The sequence below is a fragment of the Aythya fuligula genome, chromosome 10 (assembly GCF_009819795.1).
Source record: "Aythya fuligula isolate bAytFul2 chromosome 10, bAytFul2.pri, whole genome shotgun sequence".
Classification (NCBI taxonomy): Eukaryota; Metazoa; Chordata; class Aves; order Anseriformes; family Anatidae; genus Aythya; species Aythya fuligula.
Genome location: NC_045568.1, coordinates 8,282,554 through 8,308,592, shown reverse-complemented (window position 1 = coordinate 8,308,592; position 26,039 = coordinate 8,282,554). Strand labels below are relative to the sequence as shown.

At 50.8% G+C, this 26,039-nt stretch overlaps 3 protein-coding genes across 3 annotated transcripts in view; all 3 read left to right on the top strand.

Annotated features, from left to right (window-relative positions):
• On the top strand, window positions 1-1,901 carry HYAL2 (hyaluronidase 2). Its single transcript, XM_032194243.1, has 3 exons — window positions 1-927; window positions 1,274-1,363; window positions 1,494-1,901. Exons 1-3 carry the CDS (start codon window positions 1-3, stop codon window positions 1,899-1,901), a joined length of 1,425 nt encoding a protein of 474 aa, XP_032050134.1.
• A 657-nt stretch (window positions 1,902-2,558) lies between these two features.
• On the top strand, window positions 2,559-4,129 carry HYAL1 (hyaluronidase 1). Its single transcript, XM_032194242.1, has 3 exons — window positions 2,559-3,484; window positions 3,637-3,726; window positions 3,812-4,129. Exons 1-3 carry the CDS (start codon window positions 2,579-2,581, stop codon window positions 4,127-4,129), a joined length of 1,314 nt encoding a protein of 437 aa, XP_032050133.1. The 5' UTR covers window positions 2,559-2,578.
• An 8,175-nt stretch (window positions 4,130-12,304) lies between these two features.
• Window positions 12,305-26,039, top strand: part of PFKFB4 (6-phosphofructo-2-kinase/fructose-2,6-biphosphatase 4) — a 47,188-nt gene continuing 33,453 nt past the window's right edge. The window contains exon 1 of the mRNA XM_032193942.1: window positions 12,305-12,350. Within this exon, the coding sequence (XP_032049833.1) occupies window positions 12,311-12,350 (40 nt within the window). The 5' untranslated portion in view covers window positions 12,305-12,310. The remainder of the gene's footprint in view (window positions 12,351-26,039) is intronic.

The window sequence follows — 26,039 nt, the reverse complement described above, 5'->3', positions numbered from 1 at the left end:
ATGCTCGGGGGCTGCGCGGCGGCGCTGGCGCTGCCCTGGCTGGCGCTGCTGGCCCTGGCCCGGCAGCCCCCCGAGAAGCCGTCGGCGGCCCCGCTGCTGACCCGGCGGCCGTTCCTGGTGGCCTGGAACGTGCCCACGCAGGACTGCAAGCCCCGCTTCCAGGTGGCCCTGGACTTCAGCATCTTCGACCTGCAGGCGTCGCCCAACGAGGGCTTCGTGGACCAGAACCTCACCATCTTCTACAAGGAGCGCCTGGGGCTCTACCCCTACTACACCAGCCAGCGCGTGGCCGTCAACGGCGGCGTGCCCCAGCGCAGCAGCCTGGCCGAGCACCTCGCCCGGCTCCAGGAGGGTATCGGCAAGTACATCCGCTCGCCCGCCAAGGAGGGGCTGGCCGTCATCGACTGGGAGGAGTGGCGGCCCATCTGGGTGCGCAACTGGAAGCCCAAGGACGTCTACCAGGAGGTCTCGCGGCAGCTGGTGGTGCAGCGGCAGCCCCACCGCTCCCTGGAGGAGGTGAACAAGCAGGCGGTCTTCGAGTTCGAGTCGGCGGCGCGGCAGTTCATGGTGAGCACGCTGCGCTCGGCCAAGAGCTTCCGCCCCAAGCAGCTCTGGGGCTTCTACCTCTTCCCCGACTGCTACAACCACGACTACAGCAAGAACAAGGAGAGCTACACGGGGCAGTGCCCGGACGTGGAGAAGACGCGCAACGACCAGCTGGCGTGGCTGTGGAGGGAGAGCATGGCGCTCTACCCCTCCATCTACCTCGACCCCCTCCTGGCCTCCACCCCCAACAGCCGCAAGTTCGTGCGGGCGCGGGTGATGGAGGCCATGCGCATCTCGCAGCAGCACCACGACGGCTACAGCCTGCCTGTCTTCGTCTACACCCGGCCCACCTACATCCGCAAGATGGACGTGCTCAGCCAGGTAGGGCTGGCAGCGGGGCCGTGCTGTTGGGCTGTCCTCATCCCAGCCATGGGTGGCCTCAACCCATGATGGAAAGAGGTTCTGGGCTGGCCGGAGTGCTGGCCGCTGTCCCCACGTCCCCTCCCTTGGGAGGTGTCACTGGACGCATGGGTCCTTGTAGCTGGGACCCTGAGCTGTGAGAGCCCTCGGCTCCTGCGCTGGTGGGTCCAGCCCCAGGGAGGAGGGTCTGGGTGCAGGCTCCTCTCTGAGGAGCCGGGACAGTCCCCTTACCCCGTGGCATGGGTATTTTTGGGACACCCTGTGCTTCATGGGCTTGTGGGCACTAACCAGGCTCTTGTCACTGCAGCCGGACCTGATCTCCACCATTGGCGAGAGTGCAGCGCTGGGTGCAGCCGGGGTCATCTTCTGGGGTGACGCAGACTACACCAAAAACCGGGTAGGTTTGGGGTCTGTCTGGGTGAGGGGTGGGAGGGCACTGACAGCTTGATGACAGGGCGTCCTCTCCACCTGGGATGCACCCTGGGGCACCCCAGCACGCCCCTGCTGACCCCTTCTCTTTACCCCAGGAGTCGTGCCAGACCATCAAGGACTACCTGGAGGGGGACCTGGGCCGCTACATCGTCAACGTCACGACAGCAGCGCAGCTCTGCAGCACGGTGCTGTGCCAGGGCCAGGGCCGCTGCCTGCGCCAGGACAGCTCCGCCGACGTCTTCCTGCACCTCAACCCCAGCAGCTTCCAGCTGCGGCGCCGGGACGCGGAGCACCCCCAGCACCCCCTCCTCTGGGCCGAGGGCCGCCTGTCCCCCGCTGACACCCGCTTCCTACGGACCAATTTCCACTGCCACTGCTACCAGGGCTGGCAGGGCAGCAGCTGCCAGCAGCCGGCAGGACCCCGCGGGGGAGCCCCCGGCCCCCCGACGCCCATGGGACTGGGGGTGCTGCTGCTGCTGCTGCTAATCCTGGGCTGGCGCTAGCCTCGCTGGACTGCGACGGGGCCCCCCAGCACCCCCTTTCTGCAGCGGTGTAGTGGACCTGAGGGACACTGGCCCTAAATCGCCTGCTTGGCAGCTTATTGGGGTTGGGGGGGGTGGGGGTCACCCCTCTCCTGCCCTGGGTGCTGGGGGCTGGTGCCCACCGGGGGGTGGCTGGGGATGGAGGGAGGGCACGGGGGGGGCCTCTCCTGTTGTAAGGGGAGGGACGGGGGCGGCGTGGCCGCACCGCGATTAAAGCCGAAGCGGCGCCGAGCGACAGCGGCTCCTTGGGGCTGGGGCTGGGGGGGTGCTGGGGAGGGGGGGGGGGGCACACACGTGGAGCACCAAGGGCGCGCCCCCGTGCGAGGCCACGCCCACCGCGGTGTTAGCCCCGCCCACATCCACCAGAGGCCACGCCCACACCCGGATTTGGCGCCACCCCGCGAGCGTGGCCGGTGCCGGGGGGGGTGGCGCGGAGGGCACCGGGCGGTCCCGGCGCGGCGCCGTCCCCAGCCCGACCTTGTCCCGTGTCCCCCCCCCCCCCCTCGTGTCACTGATTAACCAGGGCCCGCCACCGTGCCAGCCTCCGGTTTCCACCACCGGGACCTGCAGGGGCCCCGTGTCCCTCCGGGCTGCCCATAAAAGCTCGGCGTGCCCCCAGCGCGCCGTCCCCGGGCACCATGTGGCGGTGGTGGCACTGCTGGACCCTGCTGCTCCTGCCCACCCCGACCTCTGCTGCTACCACCACTGGTCCCGGTCCCGTCCTCGCCGGCCGTCCCTTCGTCACGGTGTGGAACGTGCCGAGCGAGCCCTGTGCCCGCTGGCACAACGTCACGCTGCCCCTCGGCGTCTTCGACGTGCTGGCCAACGCGCAGCAGGCCTTTGTGGGGCAGGACGTCACCCTCTTCTACAGCCAGCGCCTGGGGCTCTACCCACACTACTCCCCGCAGGGTGAACCGGTGGATGGGGGGCTGCCGCAGAACGCCAGCCTGGCCGCACACCTCCGCCAGGCTGCCCGTGATGTGCGGAGCGCCCTGCCCGATGCCTCCTATGATGGGCTGGCCGTCATCGACTGGGAGAGCTGGCGCCCGCTCTGGGTCCGCGACTGGGGCTCCATGGACGTCTACCGCCAGAGGTCGGAGGAGCTGGTGAGGCAGCAGCACCCGGAGTGGCCCTCCAGGCTGGTGGAGAAGATGGCCCAGCAGCAGTACGAGGAGGCCGCCCGCAACTTCATGGAGCAGACGCTGCAGCTGGGCGAGCGCCTGCGGCCCGGCGGCTACTGGGGCTTCTACGGCTTCCCCGACTGCTACAACAACGATTTCGGCAGCCCGCAGTACAACGGCAGCTGCCCGGCGGTGGAGCGCCAGCGCAACCGGGAGCTGGGGTGGCTCTGGAACAGCAGCCGGGCGCTCTACCCCAGCATCTACCTGCCCCCGCAGCTCAAGGGCACAGGCAAGGTGCTCAGCTACGTCCGCTACCGCGTGGCCGAGGCCTTCGCCGTCCAGGACGGCGTCCTCACCGCCGCCATCCCCGTCCTGCCCTACGCCCAGATCGCCTTCGACAACACCGTCGACTTCCTCTCTGAGGTGGGGCTGGTGGGGATGGGGTGCGGGGCACCGGGGTGCTCTGGGGCTTTGCGGCGCTGTGCTGGGAGAAGGTGGCTGATGGCTCAGTGCCAGGTGGCTTTTGGTGGGGTGGTGGCGTGCCCAGGTGACCTCTCCTCTCCCCTCGGGTGCAGGAGGACCTGGTGAACACCATCGGCGAGAGCGCGGCTCAGGGCGCTGCGGGCATCGTGCTCTGGGGGAGCTCCAACTACAGCACCTCCAAGGTGAGTTGGGGAGGGGAGGCGGGACGGGGACCTCAGGACCCTCATTCCCACCGCGATGGGGCTGTGATATCACCTTCCCGTGCAGGAGATGTGCCTGAAGCTGAAGGACTACCTGGACGGTGCCCTGGGCCACTACATCGTCAACGTGACCACCAGCGCCCAGCTGTGCAGCCAGAGCCTCTGCTCCGGCCACGGCCGCTGTGTGCGCAGGGGGGACCAGGAGAGCTTCTTGCACCTCGACCCGCTCCGCTTCGCCATCGACCTGTCGGCTGCCAAGCCCCAGCCCATGGTGCGCAGCCTGGCTGCTGGCGTGGACACGTCCCAGCTGGCCGAAGGCTTCAGCTGCCAGTGCTACAGCGGCTGGCAGGGAGAGCGCTGCGACACCCAGCGTGCCTCCCCGTGAGCCCTGCCCGCGTCCCGTCCCCGCCCCCGTGCTGGGGACACACAAGGTGGGGAGGGTGGCACCGCCTCGCACCCAGCTGGGAAGGAGAGGAAGCAAAGCCAAGGCTGAAAATAAAACCGCTCTGCAAAGCTCAGTGTCGCTGCGTCCTTCCGCTGTGGATCCGGCTGCTGGTGGTGGCAGGGTTGGTAAGGGGACAGCCAGGGCCACCCGTGACACTGCAGGGTGCTGCAAAGGGCCTGGCAGCGGGGTGTGGGGTCTGGCAGCACCCTCTGATACCCCACAGCAGGCTCGGCACCCTGCGCCCGTCCCCTCTGCTTTGCTCCAGCCCATACAGAGCCCTGCAGGTGCAGGAGAGCCCTGGGTGCCACTTCTCTGCCACTCTCCCCGGGCACCTCCCCATGTGGGGAATTGTCCCTGCAGGAGAGGACACGACGCACAAGGGCACACCGGGCGTTATGACTGCAGAGTTGAGGAGTCAATAAACCTGTAGCTGAACGTTAGGAAGAGAATTAATTTGAGCCTCCAGTTTTGAAGAGGCATAGAATTACAAAGCAACGCAGGGTGACAATGGTTTCTTAAATGCAGACATAAAGAAGGAAGGAGAACTGCTAGGCAGGGACTTGATATTTAGGGACTTGATATTTTACTCCTGGGACCAGGTCAGGCTCATGACTGCACCTTGGTGATGCGCTACAGAAGTGACATCTACAACTCGGGGAGTCCTTTTCCTATTACCTCCTGCTCTAAAGCAGCTGTGGGTCTCTGATGCCCCTTCTTTGTCCTTACAAGCCACTCTCACAGGGTTGCATTTTTATATTTTTCAGCTGATGAGTTCAAAACCCACTGAAATACTTTGGAAGATTTTAAAATAGTTTATAAATTTGTCTTTACAAGTCTTTCAAGTGCAGTGATAAAAGCTCGCCTGTGGATAGCAGGCATCATTTTGGCAACAGAACAACACTGACACAGAAACATTTCCAGACATCCCTTTACAAGATGCTCTCTCCAGAGCATGAGTGTCTTTTACAAAGCAGTTGGCAACATCAGCCTCCCACCTGAAATAATTTGGGGCTGGCTGCCCATACCTTCATCCTTGTGTGTACCCCAATAACAACCTGATTGATTCCTGCAGAGACATCATAAGTATCCATCCTGCTCACATCTCCTTATTAGTTTGACTAGGAATCGGACAAGGTAATGATGGAGATGCGATTGGACCCTTTGGTTCCCTAGCCACAGGCTTCAGAAGCATGTACCACCTGATTGCCAAGCTCTTTCCCTCAAAAAACTTAGTCATAATTGGATTTTGGCCCAGAAAGAATTGTCTAATCTAATTCTCACAGCAAGAACTTGACAAACGCTGTGTGTAAATATTGGAAACAATATTATCTTAGTATTTTCTGTATGCAGAATGTGATTCAACTCAAATGCTCTGAATGCGTCCCTCCCGAGCTACTGAGAATCTGGTATTTGTATCAAAGTTCACCTTTCTATTCACAGAAGGAAAACAACTGTGATGTCCAAGTCCTTGTTATGCCTGGAAGGTGTCACGGCTCCGTACTTGGAGCTTCTTGTCATTCCATGTGCTTCAGGTGTTTGGCTTCTGGATACCTGGTGCGGTGTTAGGGGCTGCTTTGGGGAGTCTCGTGGGCATGGAAGTTTAGGCTAATTCAGCCCATTACCTGAACAAAGCACTGAAAAGGGCACCAGGAATGAGACACTGCCTCTCGAGCTGCAGAAATGTCTGAACACTGCCAGGAGCTGCATGAGCACCACGAGAACCCTGCCTCCAGGTGCTGGCTCGTGGCTCGCCTGGAGCAAAAGCCAGGCTGGCAAGATGGACGAGCTCTTTTTCTTGGTGTTGAAATAATGTAAGCCTGGGCTCCAGCAAGGCTTGTCACCTTCAAGTAGTAGTTTTCAGTGTGTTTAAAAGGATTTGTGTTAGTCATCCTTACAGTGGCTGTGCCTCCAACCTTGGAGGCCAGCTTATGGGGTAGCCAGAGACACCCAACACTGGGTGTCCCACCACCAGCTCCTGGCTCCAAGGAGGACAAGGACACGGTAGGGACACCGTGCACAGACAGCGGTTTTCAGGGTGGGTGAGCAAATCTGCAGTGCTCAGATCAGCACTGCTCCAAGAAACATGGACAGTCGCTTAAATCCATCCTTACAGAGCCTGTTTTTTCATTTCAAAAAGTATTTTGTTGAGTATTTTTGGTCTAGGTAAATTAAGCCACGTGCTGTCTCCAGAAGAGAATCTATCATCTTAAGTGCTTAGGATGGTTTAACTATCCCAAACAGTGAAAACTGAGTTGCGGATTGCTCTGAAATGAGGAAGAATGTTGTAGGACCTAGAACAAAGATGCTAATGGTCAGAAGCCCTTAAATACTTTGGTATGACTAGGACATGAAGTAGTTTAGCTGAAAGGCAAAGTACAGATTGAATAAAGCATGGAGATCACGTAAAAGAGAAAGAAGAAAGCCCTCCCCCCCCCAGAGAAAGGCTTTTCTGACACAAGTTGGAAATAAGAGGGCTGTTAATTAGGTAATAAGAATTCTCCTCTACCTCATACCCTGACTAAAAACATCAAAATCAGTGCAGAGGAACTCCCTGCGCTGCCAAACATCACCGTCCTCAGACACTGCTTGCAGCTCTGGCTGTGTGTTACCAGCCCATGCTTACGGTTAGCAGCAGGTGACCAGGGAGCACGGTGGCACCTCGTGAACAGTGCTGGTCCCCCACCAGCCACCTCTTGCTGCGGGGGCTGGAGCCAGGATCCCTCTGCCCATGCTCCTGGCCGCTGGGTGCATGGAGCTGGCGTGAGCCCACAGCTCTTCTGGACGGCATAAAATCCATGCTGAAAGCAGCCTCAGGAGCTGTATGGCTCAACATCAAGCATGTGGGTCTTTGAGGTGCCCGCTATTCTCACATACGTGCAGCAGGGGCTTGTGGCACCGTGTGCTGGTGGCTGTCCCTAGCTCTGGTTGCTTCGCAGGCATGCGGGGTGCTGCGGTCCTGGGGGAGATGCTGATGGTGCTGGCTTGGTGGCGTTAGAGGTGTCAGAACAGTGGCGTGCTTTCGGTGGCGATGTCGGGAGAGGCTGAAGGTTTTCTTCAGTTTCAGCTTGCTTTGTTTTGGCCAAAGCTGGCCCCAAACTGTCCAACAGGACAGAGGATTGCAGCCTATTTGGATTTGGCGTTTGAAAACCTCCCACTTCTGTTCTTTTGCTTCGTTCTGGTGTTTCTAGGAAAGATCCAGACCTCTGGTCTTTCTGGGGCGCAGACTCCACAGCCGGCCTGTGCGGGACAGACCTCGCTGCAGGGGCACCAGCGCTCCTTCCTCTGGCTCAGCGGACTGCAAGTTCAGAAGTTACTTGGAAAAAAATAATAATAATACATTGCCAACCCTGAGGCATGGCTTGCTGGCTCTCAGCAACTGTTTAGACATCCAGCCCAAACAGCAGAGCCTGCTTCAGGTTATGTAAACAAAAATGCCTCCGCGCTGGGAAGCTCGCTTACCGGGAAGCACAACACTTGCGCTATTTGCAGCATCTCTGCTGCTCTGACTTGGCAGTAACTCCTCTCCTGGTTATTTTCCACCCTGGGGTTTTAAAAACAGGCTCATCAGTGTCCTGTGCTAGTGCTGGCAAGCCAACAGGAGGGTTATCAACAGCCCAAGGAGCGTCAGACTTGTGAACCGACTGGCTTGTGCTTTATAGAACACCCTGCGGACGAGTTTTCCTCCCATGACACGTTAAATGCACAGGCACACAGCGCTCCAAGACGCTGCTCTGATGCTCCAGTGCTACACTGTGGGCAAACTTAAACACTGAACATTATAGCAAATCTGACGGCAAAGCAGTTTGCACAAACTGCCAAGCATTTGGCTCTAAGTTTTCTTGGGAGGAGAAGCCTGATTTGACAGATTGCTAGCTGTAATTCCCAATTAAGATGAAACAGCCACAATCCTCTGTCCTGTTGGGCAGTTTGAGGCTTGCTTTGGCCAAAACAAAGCAAGCTGAAATTGGGGCAGGAGAGAAAACCTTCAGGCTGTATCTGACCCTTGGTGCAAAGCGCATGTGCTTTGCTATCTTACTTGCTTTAATATGCATCACCAGATACCTGCACGACGCAGATCCCAGCCGAGATAGCAGGGAGCTGAATAGCTCCAGGCCCAGCTTTTCTCACCCCAACAACAAACCTGCAAAGCACAGCACAGATAGCAGTACCCAGCACAGCAGGTGCAGCTCTGATGGCAGACAGACGGCAGCCAGAACCCTTTCTATGCGGCTGCTGCAGGGCTCCAGCGGGTGCGTGACCACAAATGCCCGATACATGCAGGGTGCAAGGCATCTGCACCGCACTCAGTGCTGTGTTTGCTTTCTCATCACCGAGGCAGGTGGGACAAGGAGTGGGCTGCGTTAAATCATATTTTTCTTTCACCAAACAGCGGAGGTGGTGACCTTTGCAAATGGTCACCTGAAACCAGCCCACTCCCCCGGGGTGTGCGAACGGCTCCTGGGGCACAGCTGCCTCTTGGCAGCACTCGCTGGCCTGGAGCAGAGCAACCTTACTGAAGGAAGGGACTCTGCTCTCCCCGCACCTCTGCCACCCTAACGAAATGAGCTAGGTGGAACAGATTTTCAGCCAGAAAAACATGCTGGGTTTAATTGTATTGAAAAATACTCGTATTGCTTTTTATTTTGTGTGCTAAGACTTGCTCGGTTTGCCTTGATCGCTGACAGAAATGGCACCCAGATTGAATGAACTCATTTGAAAATGACACCCCATGGGTGTACAAAGTCAGGTGAGCCCAGGGAGAATCACCACCAACATCTGCCAGCAGCTACCCTTCAGGATGTTGGGCAGATGTTCAACCTTTTCCTCTTTTGCCATGGCCAGAAGGCAGGATCTCCTCCTAAGGGTGCCTCAGTCTGGGTTCTTGCTAGATAAATCCATATAAAGGTTTAAAATAACAAGGAGGTTAATCAGTGGGTAATCCCTAATCGAAACAGAGAATACATCAGACTATTAATTTCTCCCATGGTCTGAATGTGCCATTTATTCCCTCTTCCTCACAGCCACTATTGGAAAGAAGTGCAACACCGAAGCAAGCAACATGCCGAAAACATGTTTAATACCGTAATATTTATGTAATCTTCCCAAGTGCTACCTGTTGTGCAGAGGGGCCACGATTAAAGACACGGCTATTTCTTAGTCAAAGGTTATGGAAAATCTCAGCTGTCCCTGATAGAGACACAGCACTCGGCTGCAGCTGCACGTACAGTAAGTGAGCAGCACAAAAATAGCCAGGCAAACACGCCAGCAATGCACGTAACGAGGCGGCCCCTGCCACGGAGCCCGAGAAAGGCCAGGCGAGCGCCTGGGGTCTGGGCGAGGGGAGAATTCCCACTTGATAAGATTCAGCTTCCCAGACTTCTGCAGTCTCCAGCCTTGGGGTACCCTGACGTGTTCCTGCGCCTCAGGACAAGGGCCCACGTCATTTTTGCAAGATCTTACTGTCTGGACAGATGAAGGAGTTAAGAGAAAGGAAGAAGGAGGTACATTCCACCAGCTACTAGGAAGAAAATTAATTCTGTGCTAACTGAAACCAGGACAAATGTGGTTACATGAATAATTGCAGTGTGCTAACCTTTCGTTGCTGGCTCGACGATGGATATTTCTGCCTTTTACACTTCTAAAAGTTTGCAGTTTGTCTGGGTGAAGACTACAAAATGTCTTTGTAAGGAAAAAAAATAATAGCTGCATTGCCTGGCTCAGCCAGCTACAATACAGTCCTGCATTTGCCCGATTCCCAAGAGCTTTAACAAAAACAAAGGACCAACAGCTTAAACCTTCCATTGAAACCAAGGAACTTGACTACAAGCCAGCTAAAATAGTTATAAAACCTCCCTGGGTTTAACCATCATTAAATTACTGTCATCCAGAGAGAAAGGCTACTGGCTCACACTACAGCAGAAGAAAGTTAACTCGCGAAAACGTCAGAGAAGGGCACAGGACCAAGTAAACCCAAAGGATGACCCTGCTTGCTCGGTTTAATCCAAGAACAAGCTCAGACAAAAATCCCAGGTGTGAGTCGTGTGAGTGCTTATCTTGATTTTTTTGTTCCTTGGATCTCTTCCTCACCACGCCAGCCCAACCAACTCCACCTCCCTCGGGCCCTCCTAGCTCAGGCAGAAAGCCGTCCCCCTGCGTGGCGCGCTGACTACGCGGGTGCTGAGCGAAACCCCAGCTTTCCAACAGCTCCCTCAGCTAAACCCCGTCCCAGCTGATCCGTATTTTGCTTTTAAGAGCGCATGAGCACAGCTCACATCCAGCCTCGCTGGCTGCACACACCGCCCGGACAAGAGAGGGCAAGCCCGGAGCGGGCGCTGGGAGGAGAGCGGCGGCGCTGAGCGCTCACGTTGCCCTTCCCAGCCCGTGGAGCTGGAGGAGAGAATTGGCCAGACAGAGGACAAAAAAACACCGAAAGAAAACGCAGGAGCCCTTTGATCAGTGCCGGGCTGTGCTGCAGCCCAGGCTGGATTACAGGCTTTCCTTGCTGTTGGGACTCGGGAGCGTTTCTTCTGCCAGAGGAGCAGTTGAAGTTCCTGGTGTGGTTACTGAGCTGCTTCCCGCTGGCTGGGGGGAGAGGGGGGAACTTTGAACCCTTTTATCTACGTTAAGCAATGAGGATTCCTTGCAGACGTGTGGTTTTGCTGTTTTTTCCTTCATTTTTTAAGGCCAAGGACAGAAGGATGAATATGCAGGATGGCTGCTGCAGTGGCCTGGCTCTCTGCTCCTCATGTGGCTTCATACCACCTACCAAAATAACATATATATATATATTTTTACACTTCTTTTTAAACATTTTTTTTTAATGGCAATGCTGGGAAAAGACTTTGCTAAACCCAGAAACCACAACTATAAGATGTTTTGGGGAGAGACCAGACAAGACGGGGCTTTGCCGCTGTCCCTGGGGGGGGGGGAGGGGGTGCAATTTGAGGATGTTTCTCATGGAGCAACTCCCAGACAGCTTCAGCCAGCAGCCCCAAGCTGGAAGGAGTTGCACACCAAGCCCCAAATCGTGTTTTGCACTATTTCGTCCATGCCAGTGAAGCAAATGAAGTATCAGTAGTCCAGACGGAATCACAGGGGAGTTAGGGAGGACAACATGTTGCCTAGGAGGTGGGCATGAAAGGAAGCTCTGCTTGGCCCCCACAGAGCCCACCACTCGCACGGAGGCACCCCTAGAAGCCGTTCGGTACTCCAGGGGATGCACAAGGAGCTGGATCTTACGTTGAGGGTTCCCCCAAAGAACAGAAGGTTGCCCCTTTGATTCCAGGGCAACTTCTTTCTCCCCACTCCCCCACGGTCCCTAACAATCTGGTTTCCAGAGGGGTCTCTGAGCAGGTCGATGCTTTCTTTAGGTAGAGCCCAGGACCAGGGGAGCAGCAGGAGCTGGGTGAGTCACTCACACACGCGACGGGGAAGTGACACCACCACCAGCACCGTGCTGACCTCGGGCACTGAGCTTCCTCATTGCAGGGGGCATCATCATCTGGAGATAAGCACATAAACACTCGGTGTTTATGAAAAAACCAACCTTTCTTTCACATGACTTCATTTCTGTGAGTGATTAACGTTCAAGAAGCTGCATTTTGGTAACTGAAGCTTTACACCTCTGGTGATTCCCAGGCAGAGCCAGGACTGTTTGCAGAGCTTTCGGTACCTGCGTTGGCCTGGAACCAGCTCAGGCAGCACTCTTGAAGGGAACCAGGCAGGAGGACGAAGGAGTTACTAAAACCCATCCTACCGCGGTAATAAATAACACATCACGTGGAGTTTAAGCAAAAATACCTACAAACTCCCTTCCCTGCGTCAACCCTTTCGATCTTAAGGTGAAACCCTCCTGCCCCCCCCTCCGGGCTGCTGCCCCTCGGGCTCCTCGCCGGGCGCTACGGGGGGCTCGGAGCCCCCCGACCCCGGTTCCCTTGGGGGCTCTGCGCCCTCCCCGCTCCCGCACCTGCCCCTTTCCTCCGCGGCGGGGGCGGGCGGCGGCGGAGAGGGGGGGGGGGGGGGGCGCTGCCCGGGGCCGCTCCCGTTCGGCCCCGGCCCGGTCCCGCCCCCGCTCCGCGCCCAGCCGCGGGCAGCTCCGCAGGAGCGGAGGCAGCGGCGCCGATGTGGGGCCCCCACCGCCCGCAGGGCCGGCACCGCAGAGGTAGGACCGGGGGGCGTTGAGGACCCACGAGGGTTTTTTTATTATTATTTTTTTGGGGAGGGGGGAGAGGAGATCGCTACGACCCCGGGTCAGCGGGGGGAGGTGGGATCCGGCCCCCTTCTGGGGTCCCCACTGGTTATTTGCGGGGGGATCCGGGCTGCTCCGTTCCCCCCCGGGCTCTGCCGCAGCCTGGGGCAGGAGGGGGAGCCGGGGCAGCAGCCGGCTGGGGCTTAAAGCCCCGCTGGTTCCCAGTGAAACCTCCCCAGGTGTCCGCCAGCAACGGGGCGGCAGCAGCCGGAGCCAAACGGGAGCGATCCCGAGTGGGGTCACTCGGGGGGAGCCGGGGGGGGGGGGGAGCGAGCGCAGGGCTCTCCGCGAGGCTGCCAGTAAGTTTGCTTCATGTGGCCTTACTCAGCTGCGAGGCACTCCCATAATTATGGCTGCAATTAAAAGCAACAGCATCCATTTGCATCAGGTCCCGGTCATTTGGAGCCATCATCTAATGAGGGTGTTCGTGGAGGGATCGCTATGCAGGATGAGGGCACCGCGCGGGGAGCGTTTCGGGGAGGGTTTGAGTTTGAGAACTTTGGCGAGGTCACTTGGAGGGAGGGTCTGCTTGGACTGAGTGAAATAGGACATTTTGTCAGGAAAAAGCACCACGTTTTACAAACATAGCCCAGCGGCAGGGTGTTGTTGGATTACGTGAAGTGCTTTTAGCAGTTTTATGGTGTTTTTTTTAGTCATCCATCTAATTAAAAAAGAAAAAAAATCAGCTTGGTTACACCAGTGTGTTTCTCAACTGGATTGCATCAATGTTCCTTCTGCTCTTCTGAATCACAGATTTGGTCAGTGCAGCCTGTGCCTGGTGTCTCACTGCCAGCAGAGCACCGTGGCTGCCTCCTAGAGTGCTCGCTGAGGCTGTGGGGTTTCTGTAGGGCTCGAGCTGTGTGCAGCACTCTGTCCCAGCTGTTTTTCTCTACATTGGACTTTAAACACTGGAAAGCGTGGTCAGAAGGGTTTCTGCTTTTTTTTTTTTTTTTTTTTTTTTTTTTTTTTTTTTTTTTCTGAAGGGAAAGACTTGGTGGGGTACTCTCACCTTCTCTCTCTCTGTGTTATTTTTGATTATGGCTTTGTGTACAGAATATAGGGTAGGCTTGTCATCCACACGCCCTGCGTGGGGCAGGTCCATGGAAAAGCTCACAAGGCAAATGTAGCAGAAATGACAAAAACTCTCAACGTGCAGTGGAGGAAGCAGCAGCCACAGATATGGGAAGTGCTGTGTTCCTTGTGTCTGCTCTGGTTTTTCCCAGAAGCCTTTTTTCTTGTCCCATTTTGGGTCAAATAATTGTCTGCTAACCTTCTGTCACAAGCAGTGCTTGATTTGTGTTCTCTGAGAGCGTAAGAGGTCCAGCGATTAAATCCTACAAGGGGGTAAAAGGGAATAAAGAAGTCTGAAGTCGCTCATCCGTCTTGTCGGGCTCTCTAGCAGCTGAAATTAAGTAAGCTAAGTGGATTCCTGGTTTTACTCAATTTTTATTAGGCGCTCAAAGTGGGGACATGGAAAGGAGCCACACGCGTTGGTATTTGCAGAGGCCGGGGGGTTATTTCGGTGTGATTTGGTTGCGCGGAGAGGAAGTTTCTGGTGTAGTGCTGGCCTGGCTCACCCCAAGAGACCGCATTGGCTCAGGCTGGCTAATAACCAGGCTTGTTCTTGGGTGCCTGCCAAACCCTGGCTCTAAATATTGTAATCACACGCTAATTATGAATACTGATCCCCAGACGTATTTAATGTGCTGCCAGGTGAAGTGCTAACCTTGGAGTCGCTGAGTGTGGCAGCGCGGTTTGGGTAAATTCGCTCCGACCTGGTGGGTCCGTGAGTTCGTGTCGCCGCGACGAGAAGCGATGTTTCTGGTTTTGCATGGAGTATGTCGTGTTACCTGCGTGGTTTGAAGTGCCCTTGAGGTTCTGCTATGTCCAAAAACCTCACTCTCATTTGAGAGGCTGGTGAAGGGGGGGGCTCTTTGTGGTGCTGGCATCTGTAATATTTGAGGAGCTGAATCTGTGCGCTGTGATGAGCCTGAAATCTTTCAGTGAGCAACTTCTGTGGTAGGGCCTGAATGCACACGAGTCTCCTAATTGCACTGACTTTTCTCCACGTGATGGATCAGAGAGCTGTTTTGTAATGTTTTATTAATAAAATTGGATGTATTTGTCATGAGTGTCCTTGTGGATAAAATGTGCCTGTTGCAGCTTTAAATCTGTGCGTGTGGGTATAATTTCAGCACGACTGGTCACTTAGATATCTGAAATGACTGCATAGCATTAGTTTTCAGATGATTCAGGACGTTACTATCTTGTTTACAGGCCATGAAGCCCTTAGTTCCCCTTGTCACTAGATAGTGGACCACCAAACTTCTTCCCAGCCTTACTCTTTTTTCTGATGTGCGTTTTCTCTTCTCTCTGTGTAGCATCAAGCCTCTTTCTTCTCCATGGGCTCGGGGCTGGCTGTGTGCGTGTTGTGCCCCAGCACGGTGATCGCTGGGCTGCCAGGGCTCAGGGGCTCTCAGCTTGCTGCGGGGTTGGCGTGAAGCCGCGTGGTGACAGCGGCACGTCACTTGGATATGCCGTTCCTGCCCTGCTCAGATGGGCTGTGGTGGGGCACCTTTTGAAACGGGTTCACACTCAGGTGGTTGCTCCATCTGCAGTAAGTTTTGTGAGCTGGACTTGTCTGTACTGAAACTGCTGAGGCTTGGTTTGATCCTGTACGTGTTTAGGTGCATAAGCAGGAAAGTTTCCGTAAACAGCAAGAAATCCTCACTGCTGGGTGACATACCCAGTTTGCCCATGGGTAGTTCATACCAAGTGATGCAAGGGATAAAATATTTGTAGTGATTTATTTGCAATTAAAAGCTTCCATATGGCTACGCACACCTCTTTTGACATAAATTAAAAATTTGAGTTGTTTTAATGCGTCTGAGATTGTTTTTGACAATTACTGCTGCCACAACAATATTTGAATTTAAGGCTGCCTTTTTCTTCCTCTTACGTTTTCTCTTTTGATCATATATCCCTGGAGACCTAATCGATGTTGTCAGTTAATAACAAGCAATATTTGTCATTCATGGGAACCCAATAGATATTCTTCAGCTTGGAGCTCTGCAACATCTACCTTCTGCGCTGAGGAGGAAGAAAAACAGAAGAGACTTGTAGTTTTTCTATTATCAGTGTGAAACTGGTTTCCCCAAAACAATGGGGGGATTTCAGGGGTTCATGACCTCTTCCAATTAAAAAAAATTTAGGTGGCTTGTAAGAGGCAGGCTGGTAGGGATGAAGGAGGAGTGGAACAAGCAGCAAGGCAGCCTTTGTGGTAGAGGAAAGCAGCTCTCCTGTTAGTCGAAGTCATTCCTCATTTTTTGTAGGAGATTGATCTAGCTGTGTTTTTTCTTCTCTCCCTCTTTCATTTCATTTTATTTTTTCTCTGAGAAATGTCCCACTTGGGGGTTAGGGTATGGAAACTTAAAATTCAAACAGTTCTGGAAGAGGTATCTCCCATGGATATAGGTCTTGTGGCTGTAACTGTTAGTTCTTCCCCAGGTTTGGGTCATGTCTGAGGACCTGCGCTCATCCAGTGCCAGTCTTGTGTCTGATGGGGAAGGCTGAAGTGCAGGCAGGGTAGCTCTTCTCTTTTGGTAGCCAGTTTTCACTAAAATATAGGAGATTTTAATGTTTTTGAGACCTCTGTCCTGTGTCCAAAAAGGCTCAAATCGGTTAATGACCCAGCTGTGTGATTCCTGAAGGGACAGGGCTTGAGCAAGCGAGCCTGAACAGCTGATGTTTCATGAGAGGTGGAGGGTACATGTGTTTGCATTTGATCTGTTTTGGTTTTGCTCCACCATCATATCCCATTTACATAGCCGAATACTAACATGAAGTGAATTAGATCAAGCCCATCCCCACTCACATACTGGAGGGAGGCTGTTTATGCTCGGAGATGAAAGTCTTCTAACAACATTAATATTCAGGATTGTGTTTGGGCACCCAAGCCTCCTGGTTTCCTTTTCCTCTAGCAAACCCCTCTGCTTTACCTCGCAGGGAACTTCCACCCCCCCCCCCCCCCCCCCCCCCCCCCAGTTCCTTGAGTGTTATTTTGTCTCTTTCTGGAACTACTTTTCAGGCTGTGGCTAATGCTATTCAACAAAATAATGTGGGTGCTCCTAACCTGAAGCATCTGTCACTTGCTTGTCAGGTTGCTACCACTGCTGCTGCGCGTGCTATTTGCTTTCAACTTATATTAAAATTTAATTATTTTGATGTGTATTTACATACTGTGGTGCCAGTCTCTCCCATATGCTGTACATGCTGGAGTATGGCCTTCTTCACTCTGCAGTCATTCATTATGATTTATTTTCTCTACAGAGGCTGGTGCTGAAACAAAGCTCTTTTTAGAAATATAAAGAGAATTGGGGGATTTTCTTTTTAAACACAAAGAAAAATGGTTTCTTTGCTAATATTTTGATGGCAACTGTTGTTTGGCAAATGTTTCCCCTTTGCAGCAGTTTTTATTTGTAATATTTCTGTTGTTTAGCCTGCCTGCACTTCACAAATTAGGTTATTTTGGCTGTTGTAATTTTATTATCCCTATTAAGCTTCCTCATCTACGTATTGATCCTGTTAGTCTCAGGAAGCTGATAAGCCATCTAGCTGTACTTGCAAAACACACAGAAAATGAGAAATCTGCCCTGGAGGCTATGAAGACACAGATTTGCTTGCGATTGGGATCATGGTATGTCTGTCTGGTGATTTGTCACCTCCAGTGCTAGGTTTTAGGCTATATGACAGCATTGCAGCTTGCTAAATTGAGGTGAATTTAGCTTTTATTATAAACTGCTGAGAAGCTTTGCTCTAGCTCTCTTGTATTTTCATTTGGATGAATACGCTCCCTTTCCGCAGAGCTCAAGAACATTTCCAGAGGCAGCTGGCGTCATGTATGCTGCGAGGTTTTTTTTGCTCCTTGTGTCAGTGTCAGTTTTCCATGCTGCCTTTCCAGGGGGATTTATTCCTCATTTTCAAAAACCCGCCTTCCAATCTCTGCTGCCTACAGCATGCACATGAAACCGGGAGTAACTGTAGGGGTGGGTGCAGGACTTCAGCTATTGCTTCCACCACCATGGGCTTTTCCATTAGTGACCCGCTTACCCAAACGGCAATATATGCTGAATGCTATACTCTGTTGGAACTGTACTCACCTCTTTGTTTGTTTGTTCTAGCTCTTGGACAAATCCTGTCCTTCCAACAATGTGAGATTGTACAACCTCCAGCTCAATGTCTGCTCTGAGTCCACTTTAGATGCTTTCATACTGGTCTCTGCCAATTTACACCTTATTGATGGAACCAGAATGTTCAAAGAGCCATGTTATTTTTTCCTTGTTCTCCCTGACCTCCCTGCATAGTCACTGCTTCTTCTAACATCTCGTTGCTTTTGCTTTTATGATGCTCTTTCCACCCCCCAGCCCATGCTTCCTCCTCCTCCTCCTACAACATGACCTTGCTTTGCTCTTGTCTCCCCGTGCCCTATTTCAGGCGTTCGCATGGCTTCAACTTCTATTATGTGCTGATGACTCACAGATGCACTCTATACCTCTGACGGTTTGCTTCATCCAGACCTGCATCTGTCTTTCTGCTGGTGTTTTTCTCTTTGATTTCTCCATCAGTAGTAACTCGATATTTCAAACCCAAATCCCCTTCCCATGCTTCAAGAGTTCCATTGCTTTCCTGTCTTTTAAAACGCTGCCATCTGATGGGTAGCTTAATCCTGAAGCCTTTTTGGTTGTTTTTATTCCTTTGGTGTACTTCATGTGCTTAAATCCAATACAAATTCTGCATGTTCTTTGTTGTCAATGTATTTCTCCTTTTCCAGCTCACCATATAACTTTTCTTTCCCAATGCATACAGTTAGTCTTTTCAGCTGTTTTTTATTTTAAATGGCTGTCCTGAGAAATTCTACTGCTGAAGTCAGTCAATAGCGTTTGGTTTTAAAGATAGCATTAAGTTTCTCTCTTAGAAGTCATCTGCCCTTGCCCTGCTGTGTTTTACATTTAGCAGCACAGCTTTAGCTGTTGTAAACAAGTGGCGTTCATTGTGTCCTAGCTGAATGAAAGATATGTATACAAAGGATATGTATACATAATAAATGCTAAAATACCTAATACGAAACTAGTTGTAAGTGAGCATAATTCATAAGCCTTTCAGCCTAGAGAAGGGTTCTCTTTTATTTAAAGTTGCTGATCCTTCCCTCGTGCTCCTTTTAACTATACTCTTACTCATAACAGCAAACCCAAATGCTAGGAATTGGGAAGATTTTTCTTACATGTTCGTGTGTCTGCAAAGGAATAGAGAGGTTCAAGGTAACAGGTACATTTTCAGACCACTTTGTAGACGTTGTTCTCATGTAGTCTCAAGAGGCACAAAGACAAACATGCTAGTGAATGCAAGCATGTGTTTGTGTTTTCTTGTTCAAATATTTCAAGCTTCTCTAGCTTTGGCTGTCCTGGGTTGCATCACAGATTCCAGGTAACTGATACAGCTGGGGGAAGTGGCCTTGCTGCTGTATCACCCTACCAAGGAAGAGGAAAATGTTTCAGGGTACACCCACCAGCCGTCCAGAGGTTGTGCAATGCTGTACGTGCTGTTGCTGTAGTAACAACATGGGAAACTACCAGTACAATGTGTAGGAACGACTTTCCATGGCAGGTTTACCTCTTGGAAACTCTATATTTCCAGCTGCCCTCTAGACCTGTGAATGCAAATGGGCAATTTGTGCAAACGTCACCAGTTTTAATGTCCTTTTTCTGCTCTTCTTAGGAGCAGCCACCCCCTCATGTAAATAGTTTGAAGTTGCTGGTGTACAGTAAGCTACAAAGGGTTTCTTAAAACTGGGTTGCACTCACCATGAATAATGGATGCCTTCTTTCCTTTATCTTGCATCATAACAGGAAGATTTAAAACATTGCTTTAATGTTGTGATGATGGAAATAGTTTTAAGACATCTGGGAGCATCACTTGAAGGTCTAGCCTAATTTTTCAGGGAACTCATTTCAGCATGCTCTGAGTTGAAGGTGGGAGGTGGCTGCTTGGATGGGAGGTGTAATGGATTAGTGATCTAGCCTTCCTTGCAGGAAAACCATGATGGCCAATCAACATGGTTTTCTCCAGGTATGAATGTAATGGAATGTAAAAAATATCTAAATTAACATGTTTATACATTCAGAAATAATAAAACTACTCTGAAAGGCCATGCTTTCAAGAGTGGTTCCCGTGAAGATAACAAGGATCAGAGTGTCGGTGTAGCAAGGTGTATTTTGCTGTTGTTGCTGACGTCAGTAACGTGCATGTGAATATCCCTGGACTCTCATGCGGTTCCTGTGTTGGTGACATGACCTTCTGCTGATAACACATCTACCCCAAGTTATCTTGATTGCCTGATAGGTTTTATATGCATACAGCACAATGCATGCGTTCAGTAGAAAGCTATTCAAGGCTTTATTGATACAATTCATGCAATAAAACCCCTTATATAGCAAGTGCTTGCTTCTTGATCGCTAGGTTGTTATGCTTTTGAAAGCACATAAGCATGCTGGAATCAAGCCACACATAAACAGTGCTGTAAGGGATACATCATTGTTTTGCATGCACAATGAATATCTATTATGATGTTTCAGCAGATGATAAAGGAAATATAATGAATGCAAATTAGTGTGGGAATTAGTCCTCTCTCCAGCCAAGAAGTGTGGCTGAGGCTCCTGAGTGCCTAAGCCCTGTAAGGTCTTCCCCTGTGTCAGATCTGTTAGAATAGGTATGAACTCGTTTTCTCACTGATGTACTTTATACTAATGTCTTCTGTTTAGGTGATTTTTTGTTTTTCTTATGTATGCTAAGGAATATTATTCTATTTCAGCTTATCGAATCTAGTGTGTGTATTTATACAGCTTTGTCAGTATGGGATTTTAGGATGTTGTTTAAATCTAATCCCCAATTAGCACTGAAGAGATGTCTTGCTCCTAGTAGTAGCTCACTCTCATGTAGAGTGTGATGACTTTTTTTTTTTTTTTTTTTTTTTTTTTTTTTCCCCTGAATCTCATTAATAGCTTGAACTGTAGCCAGGAAGTCCAATAATAAAATAAACACTCATAAAAATAACATCAATAGGTGTGTGTTGTTGAAGCCAGATTCTTTTAAGTCCTGAATCCTTAAGGCTATGTTTGTCTTTGAGGTAGCAGGTCCACTTCAAAAGAACTAAATTTTTTTTTCCCTTAGGCAGTGATATGAAATAGGACATGGAGTGAATGGTACCAGTAATGCACTTTTTTCTTCTCAAAAGAAATGGAGTAAGTGCTAGGCCTGTGTATCAAAATATCTGGTCCTCTTGATTACAGTTGATTTGGAATCAGGTGCTAAATGGAAAGACAAGTGGAGATGGTATGGGGAACCTGCTGAACCCGTAATGTGGGATGCTTGACATTTTTTCAGGACTTAGTGGGCTATTTCTCATTTTTGTTGGTTTGACTCCTGTGATATTAGGCTGAATAGGAAAACAAAATGGATGGTACTTTTGGTTGTGGAGAAAACCATTGGCAATCTTGAGGAGATGGGAAATCTTCATTTAAGATAGTGACGTATTGGAAAGTTCTGAGAAACTGACCTTAGAAGGCATGAATCAATGTATGTCATTTTGCTATGATGATATTACAGCTCTCTTCCCCATTTGCTCACTGTGCTTGCTAAGCTCTCTATGGAGGGAACTCATCCTATTCTCTGTGGGAGGCTGTGTGAGAAGTTCCTTAACTCATGAGGAATCATGAGTTAAACGATGCATGGTTCCGAAGGCAGGATGATGGTTCTGAAGGCATCATCTTTGTCATCATCCAGGAACTCACAAACAGCCCAGGAGGAAGAGAGCTGCCTTTTTGGCTCCTTTCACAGCAAGGTCGGGTTAGTTCTTGCCTTACAGAGGTGACAACATACCTACGCAGCTTGTTAAAGGCATCTCTTCCACTGAGAGAAAAACCTGCTGGGCCTGATCCGTACTTCAGGAATATAGGAATTGCCCAGGGGAGGGAACAGTGTGTTCCCAGCTGAGGCACTGATGTAATAAGCTGTCATCGAGAAGGCCAAGCGTCCCATCTGCTCTATGGCAGTTTTGGTCATTATAGCTGAAACTCAGTGCAGGTGCAAGCTTGGATGCTGTCATTACCCTCGAGCAGCAGCTTTTCACCATGTATCAGCACCACAGCTAGTGCTTGGTCAAAATGAAAGCAGCACTGTTGCTTATAAGGTGTGTGGGGAGAAATCTTTCCCTTTCCACCCAAAATCTAGTTCTGAAATGCTGGAGTGTTGTTGCTTGTGAACCAAAAGTGTGAAGCATAGCTGTGTGTTTGGTCACCATCTCTTTTAATTGGCTCGCAGTGTTGCAACTGCCTTGTATATTAGATAGCTGTTGCTGGCTGTCCTCAGGTTGTTTAGCTGAATTAGTTTATGTGATCCTCTAATCCTCCTTCCAGCTGCACAGATCTGACCAATGAAGGACCACTGCAAGCCTGCTAAAGGTAGATGTGACATCATTTTTTTGTTAAAATAGAAAATCAGTTATAACTTGGGTAGGAATTATCCTGTGGGCTTCATACAAATACTGTGACTCAAGCACAGCAGGCTGCCAGTTAGCTGGGTATGGCCACCCGGCCTGCGTGGAAGCAGGGAGTGTTGGTGGGACGCTGGACAAGTGAGAGATGTGTGTGCCTGAAGACTGTGCTGGTGCGTGCCTCGGTTTCTGAAATAATGTTCATGCAAATTTTGTAAATTCTGTATTCTTCTGTGCCTCCTTAGATTGTTTTTAAAATAAGCTTGTGTTGTGTGGCTGAAGTCTTTTAGACTTGTAAGCTGTAGACGTGTACAGCCCTATCTGTACAACTTTTTAAAGGGGGAATAAGGGCTCTTAGCTCTTCTCTTTCCTCTCACCATTGCGATATGTAGACAATGAAGATGCTTATTTAAAGGTGGGATCATTCATGCTAATTCCTACCTGCTACTTTCAGCTGGCAGAGCAGCCTGCTACTTGCAATAGGGAACGCTTGGATTTAGGCTTCTGGTAGCTCTTTACTGCCAGTTGTGTGCATAGAGGTTGGATGCTGTTGGTTTCCTCAAAGTGCTGAGTAAATAACTGATAGTGCAGGGAAAAAAACATACCTGATGACATTGTGGGAAGAGAATTGCTTTACAGAAATGGAAGTGTTAGGTTAATCAAGAAATAACATTTGTTAGTGTTTAATATATACAAAAAAAAAAAGGAATTTTTTTTTCTGTGTTTGGTTAAGGGGAAAAAAAATAAGGATTAGCAGATGAGACTTTTCTTCCTCGAAACCCTTCTGCAGCCTTTAACTCTGCGTCGGGAGCTCAGCCCCCGGAGCTGGCACCCTTTAACACCAGCCCGGCCCCCGGGAAGGGCGCAGCCGGGCGGTGTCGGGGTGCCGCCTGCCGGCCGCCCACGGAGCTCGGCCCCGGGCTGGGGCGAGAGAAGGGCTTCCCCGGGGAGAGGAGAGGCCGGGCCCACAGCTGACCTTTGTGGTGCCAAAAGGTCTGGGAGTTTTAGGGTTGTGTCCTCCTTGTAGGCATGCCGGTGATCCCGGTGGATCCCTACGTGCTGTCGGCTTGCGGTGTCTTGGAGAGCACGGCCAGCATCCCAGGGCTTGTTTAAACAAGGGCGATAAGAGGGGAGCAAAAACGGAAAGCTCGTGTTTTACCATCTCTTTTATCTCGGAGGCGTTCCCGTGTGTATTTCAGGAACTTCCCCGAAGAAGGCAGATCTCGTTTTGCTGCGAGTGGGAACAGGATATTGTCACGGCGCTCCCAGCTCTGCTCAGACTCAGCTGAAACATTGCACATGCCTCATCTCCAGGGCTTGGCTCAGCGTGCTGACTTCTTTGTAAATACCCTCTTTCTGTACAGCGTGCCTTGTGACCTCTGGCTGGCGGCGTGTTCTTTAAGCATTTTACAAATATATTTTCCAGTAGCAGAATCTTCTGCTCTGCAGAAAGGTTTGTGAACTGGTTTTTCATGACCTGTATCTGTTGAGCTTGGCGTAGCGAGGGCGTGGACACCTGGAGGACTGGAAAGTCTTCTTTTCTCACTCCAAGCAGTGAGCTGGTGCTGCCAGAGAAATGGTGGAAAGACAGAAGCCATAGATGTCGGGTGGTTTATGGGTGTCTTACAGGCTGTCAGGCTACAAAGTGACATCTTGAGCAGGGAAAAGAGACCCATGAAAGTAAGCTGCAGATATAGTGGAACTCTATTATATAGTTAAAATACAACCCTGCTTATTTACAGATAGAATATAGGGTTTCTGTACGATCAGGCAGGAGCCTTGTTGCAGTCTCCTCTTTTCTCTTTCCTTGTCTCAGAGAAATAATTACCCCTGCTGTATGCATGAAGCCATAAGACATTCCTGTCTTGTCAGCCAGTTGTTTGAAAACAATAAGTAAAGCTTGGTTAGGTGGCTCAAGCGTGCTCTATTTCTATGCAGCAGTTCCTTTCCAATGCTGCCTTTCTCTGTGGCATTTTCTCTCTTCAGAGAGGTGCTTTTGCAGGTAAGATTTCAGCTCAATGTGGCCCTGAGAGCAGAAGCTTTGCGTAAAACCCTTCTAAAGAGTAGAGGCTTATTTGTGGTTTCCCTGTAGCAAAGCCAAGTCTCCAACAGTTCACCTGCGGAAACCAACTTTGTTTCTCCAGCCTTTCTATTAGGACAGGGGTTGATGACGAGGTGATTGTGTAGAAGCTGATCTCCATCACTTACCTGGAGTCTACTTGAGCAATGGTTGTTTTGTCTTTGTCTAGGAATTCAACATAGTGCCCTTGAAAACAATGTTCTGAAAGAAGACCTCAGGAGTGGCACAAAATTTCTGTATTCACTTTGTCTTCTCAGTAAAGCAGCCTATGACCATAACCATGAGGTTGTAACAGCTGGACAAATCCTTATTTAAGTTTTGCACAGGTGCCACAGCCTTAAATCTGCCAGAGCAAGTTTGTGTGTGGTATGCCTAATGTTTGGGGCATGATTTAGAAATTTGGTAACTCACCCTGCATGCCTTTGAGGAATGCTGTTCTTGTATTAACAACATCAGGTCAGTGCTTTCAGGTGTGAGGTAGGTCTGAGTGGAGTTTGGTTCTTGTGTGCTGCGTGGATTTGCAGAAAGGAGAAACAAACCTCATTTGTAGAGGCTGGAGGGAGATGGCACCTTGCTGTTTTCTACTTAATGAATGCATGACAGGCCTGAGAAGTGCCTTTCCAAAGCTGGCATGAATCTCCTTTTTCTCTTAATACTTTGTTAAATTAATTGTGGACTTGCTGTATTTACTGGAGGAACTGGTAAGAAAGCTGGAGCATCCCTGTGGCATTGCCCTGATCAGAAGGTTGAGTCAGACAAATCGGGGCTGATGCTGGACTCGATCCTTCAGCTGGCTGCAACGCGACGTCAACACACAGGCGATGGAGCAATGGATTTGACCTGAAACACAGATTAAGCTGCTCCTGCTCACGGGGCTTTTGGTATCTTTTGGAAGTAAATACATGCTTAACAGAAAAAAAGACGGAAGCCTTCAAATGTTCATAAAGTCCTTCCTCTCTCTGCTCCCTGTTTTCTGACCCTTATAACGTAAATCCTGTAACCCCTCTGCCCCCCTGCGTCAGCTATCGAGTCAAAACAAAATCAAGAAAGAATTGCTAACATAAAAACATAGTGCAGGCCCCAAGGGCTGAAAACTGTAATCAGCCTTGAAGAGAAGGAAATGAACTTTGTGAAGAGGGAAGGGCAGGTCAAGCACACATGGGTTTGGAAGAACAGCATCAATTTTCCTGCAAGCATCTTACCCAGCGTCTCTGGGGACAGATTTTTTTGTTGTTTAAAAAGCTACCTTTTGGCTTGCGGTTGAGTAGAAAAACTGAAAATGATCCTCAGATGCTCGGACTGACTAGTATTTAAATATGTGTATTCACACAGACATACTGAGTCATGTTTATACATGTGTATGTGCTAATGTCAAAGTGTCTGAGTACCCGATAGGTAACAAAAATGCATGTTGTGTTTGACCACTGTAAGCTAAGTGCCCTGAGAATCTGTGTGTAAAATACGAAGATGGAGGTGTGTGTAAGAGTGAAATATTCACCTCTGTAATGACTTTGCTTAGTCCGGGTGAGGCTAATCCAGCAAGTCCACCAATGAACATAGGTGTGGGGTTTCTCAGAACTGTAAAGCTGGTAATGTTGATGTGAAACAGGGCAGCTGCATGCTGCATTTAATCCACACCACAACTGCAGAACTGTACTCTTCCACTGCATGTTGTGAGTTTATTTTTGTGGCTAAACAAGACGTTAGGAACTTGCTGTTTGCTTAGAGTTTTCTGCACCCGTATTAATTTAGCCTTCCTTGTGACATAGAGTGTAACTGAACAAATGCATTAGGCAGTGCCTGATTTTCTAAACCAGGGTTTAGCTGACTGGCCGTGGGTTTCTGTGAAGCCCTAACGCTCCTTTTGGAATATCTGTGATACCATGGAAGTGGTGTTCTGGGGGTTGACTGTGCTGGCTGCCGAGAGCACACTCAGAGGACTGTCCCCTGTGGGAGGAACACCACGGAACCCCAC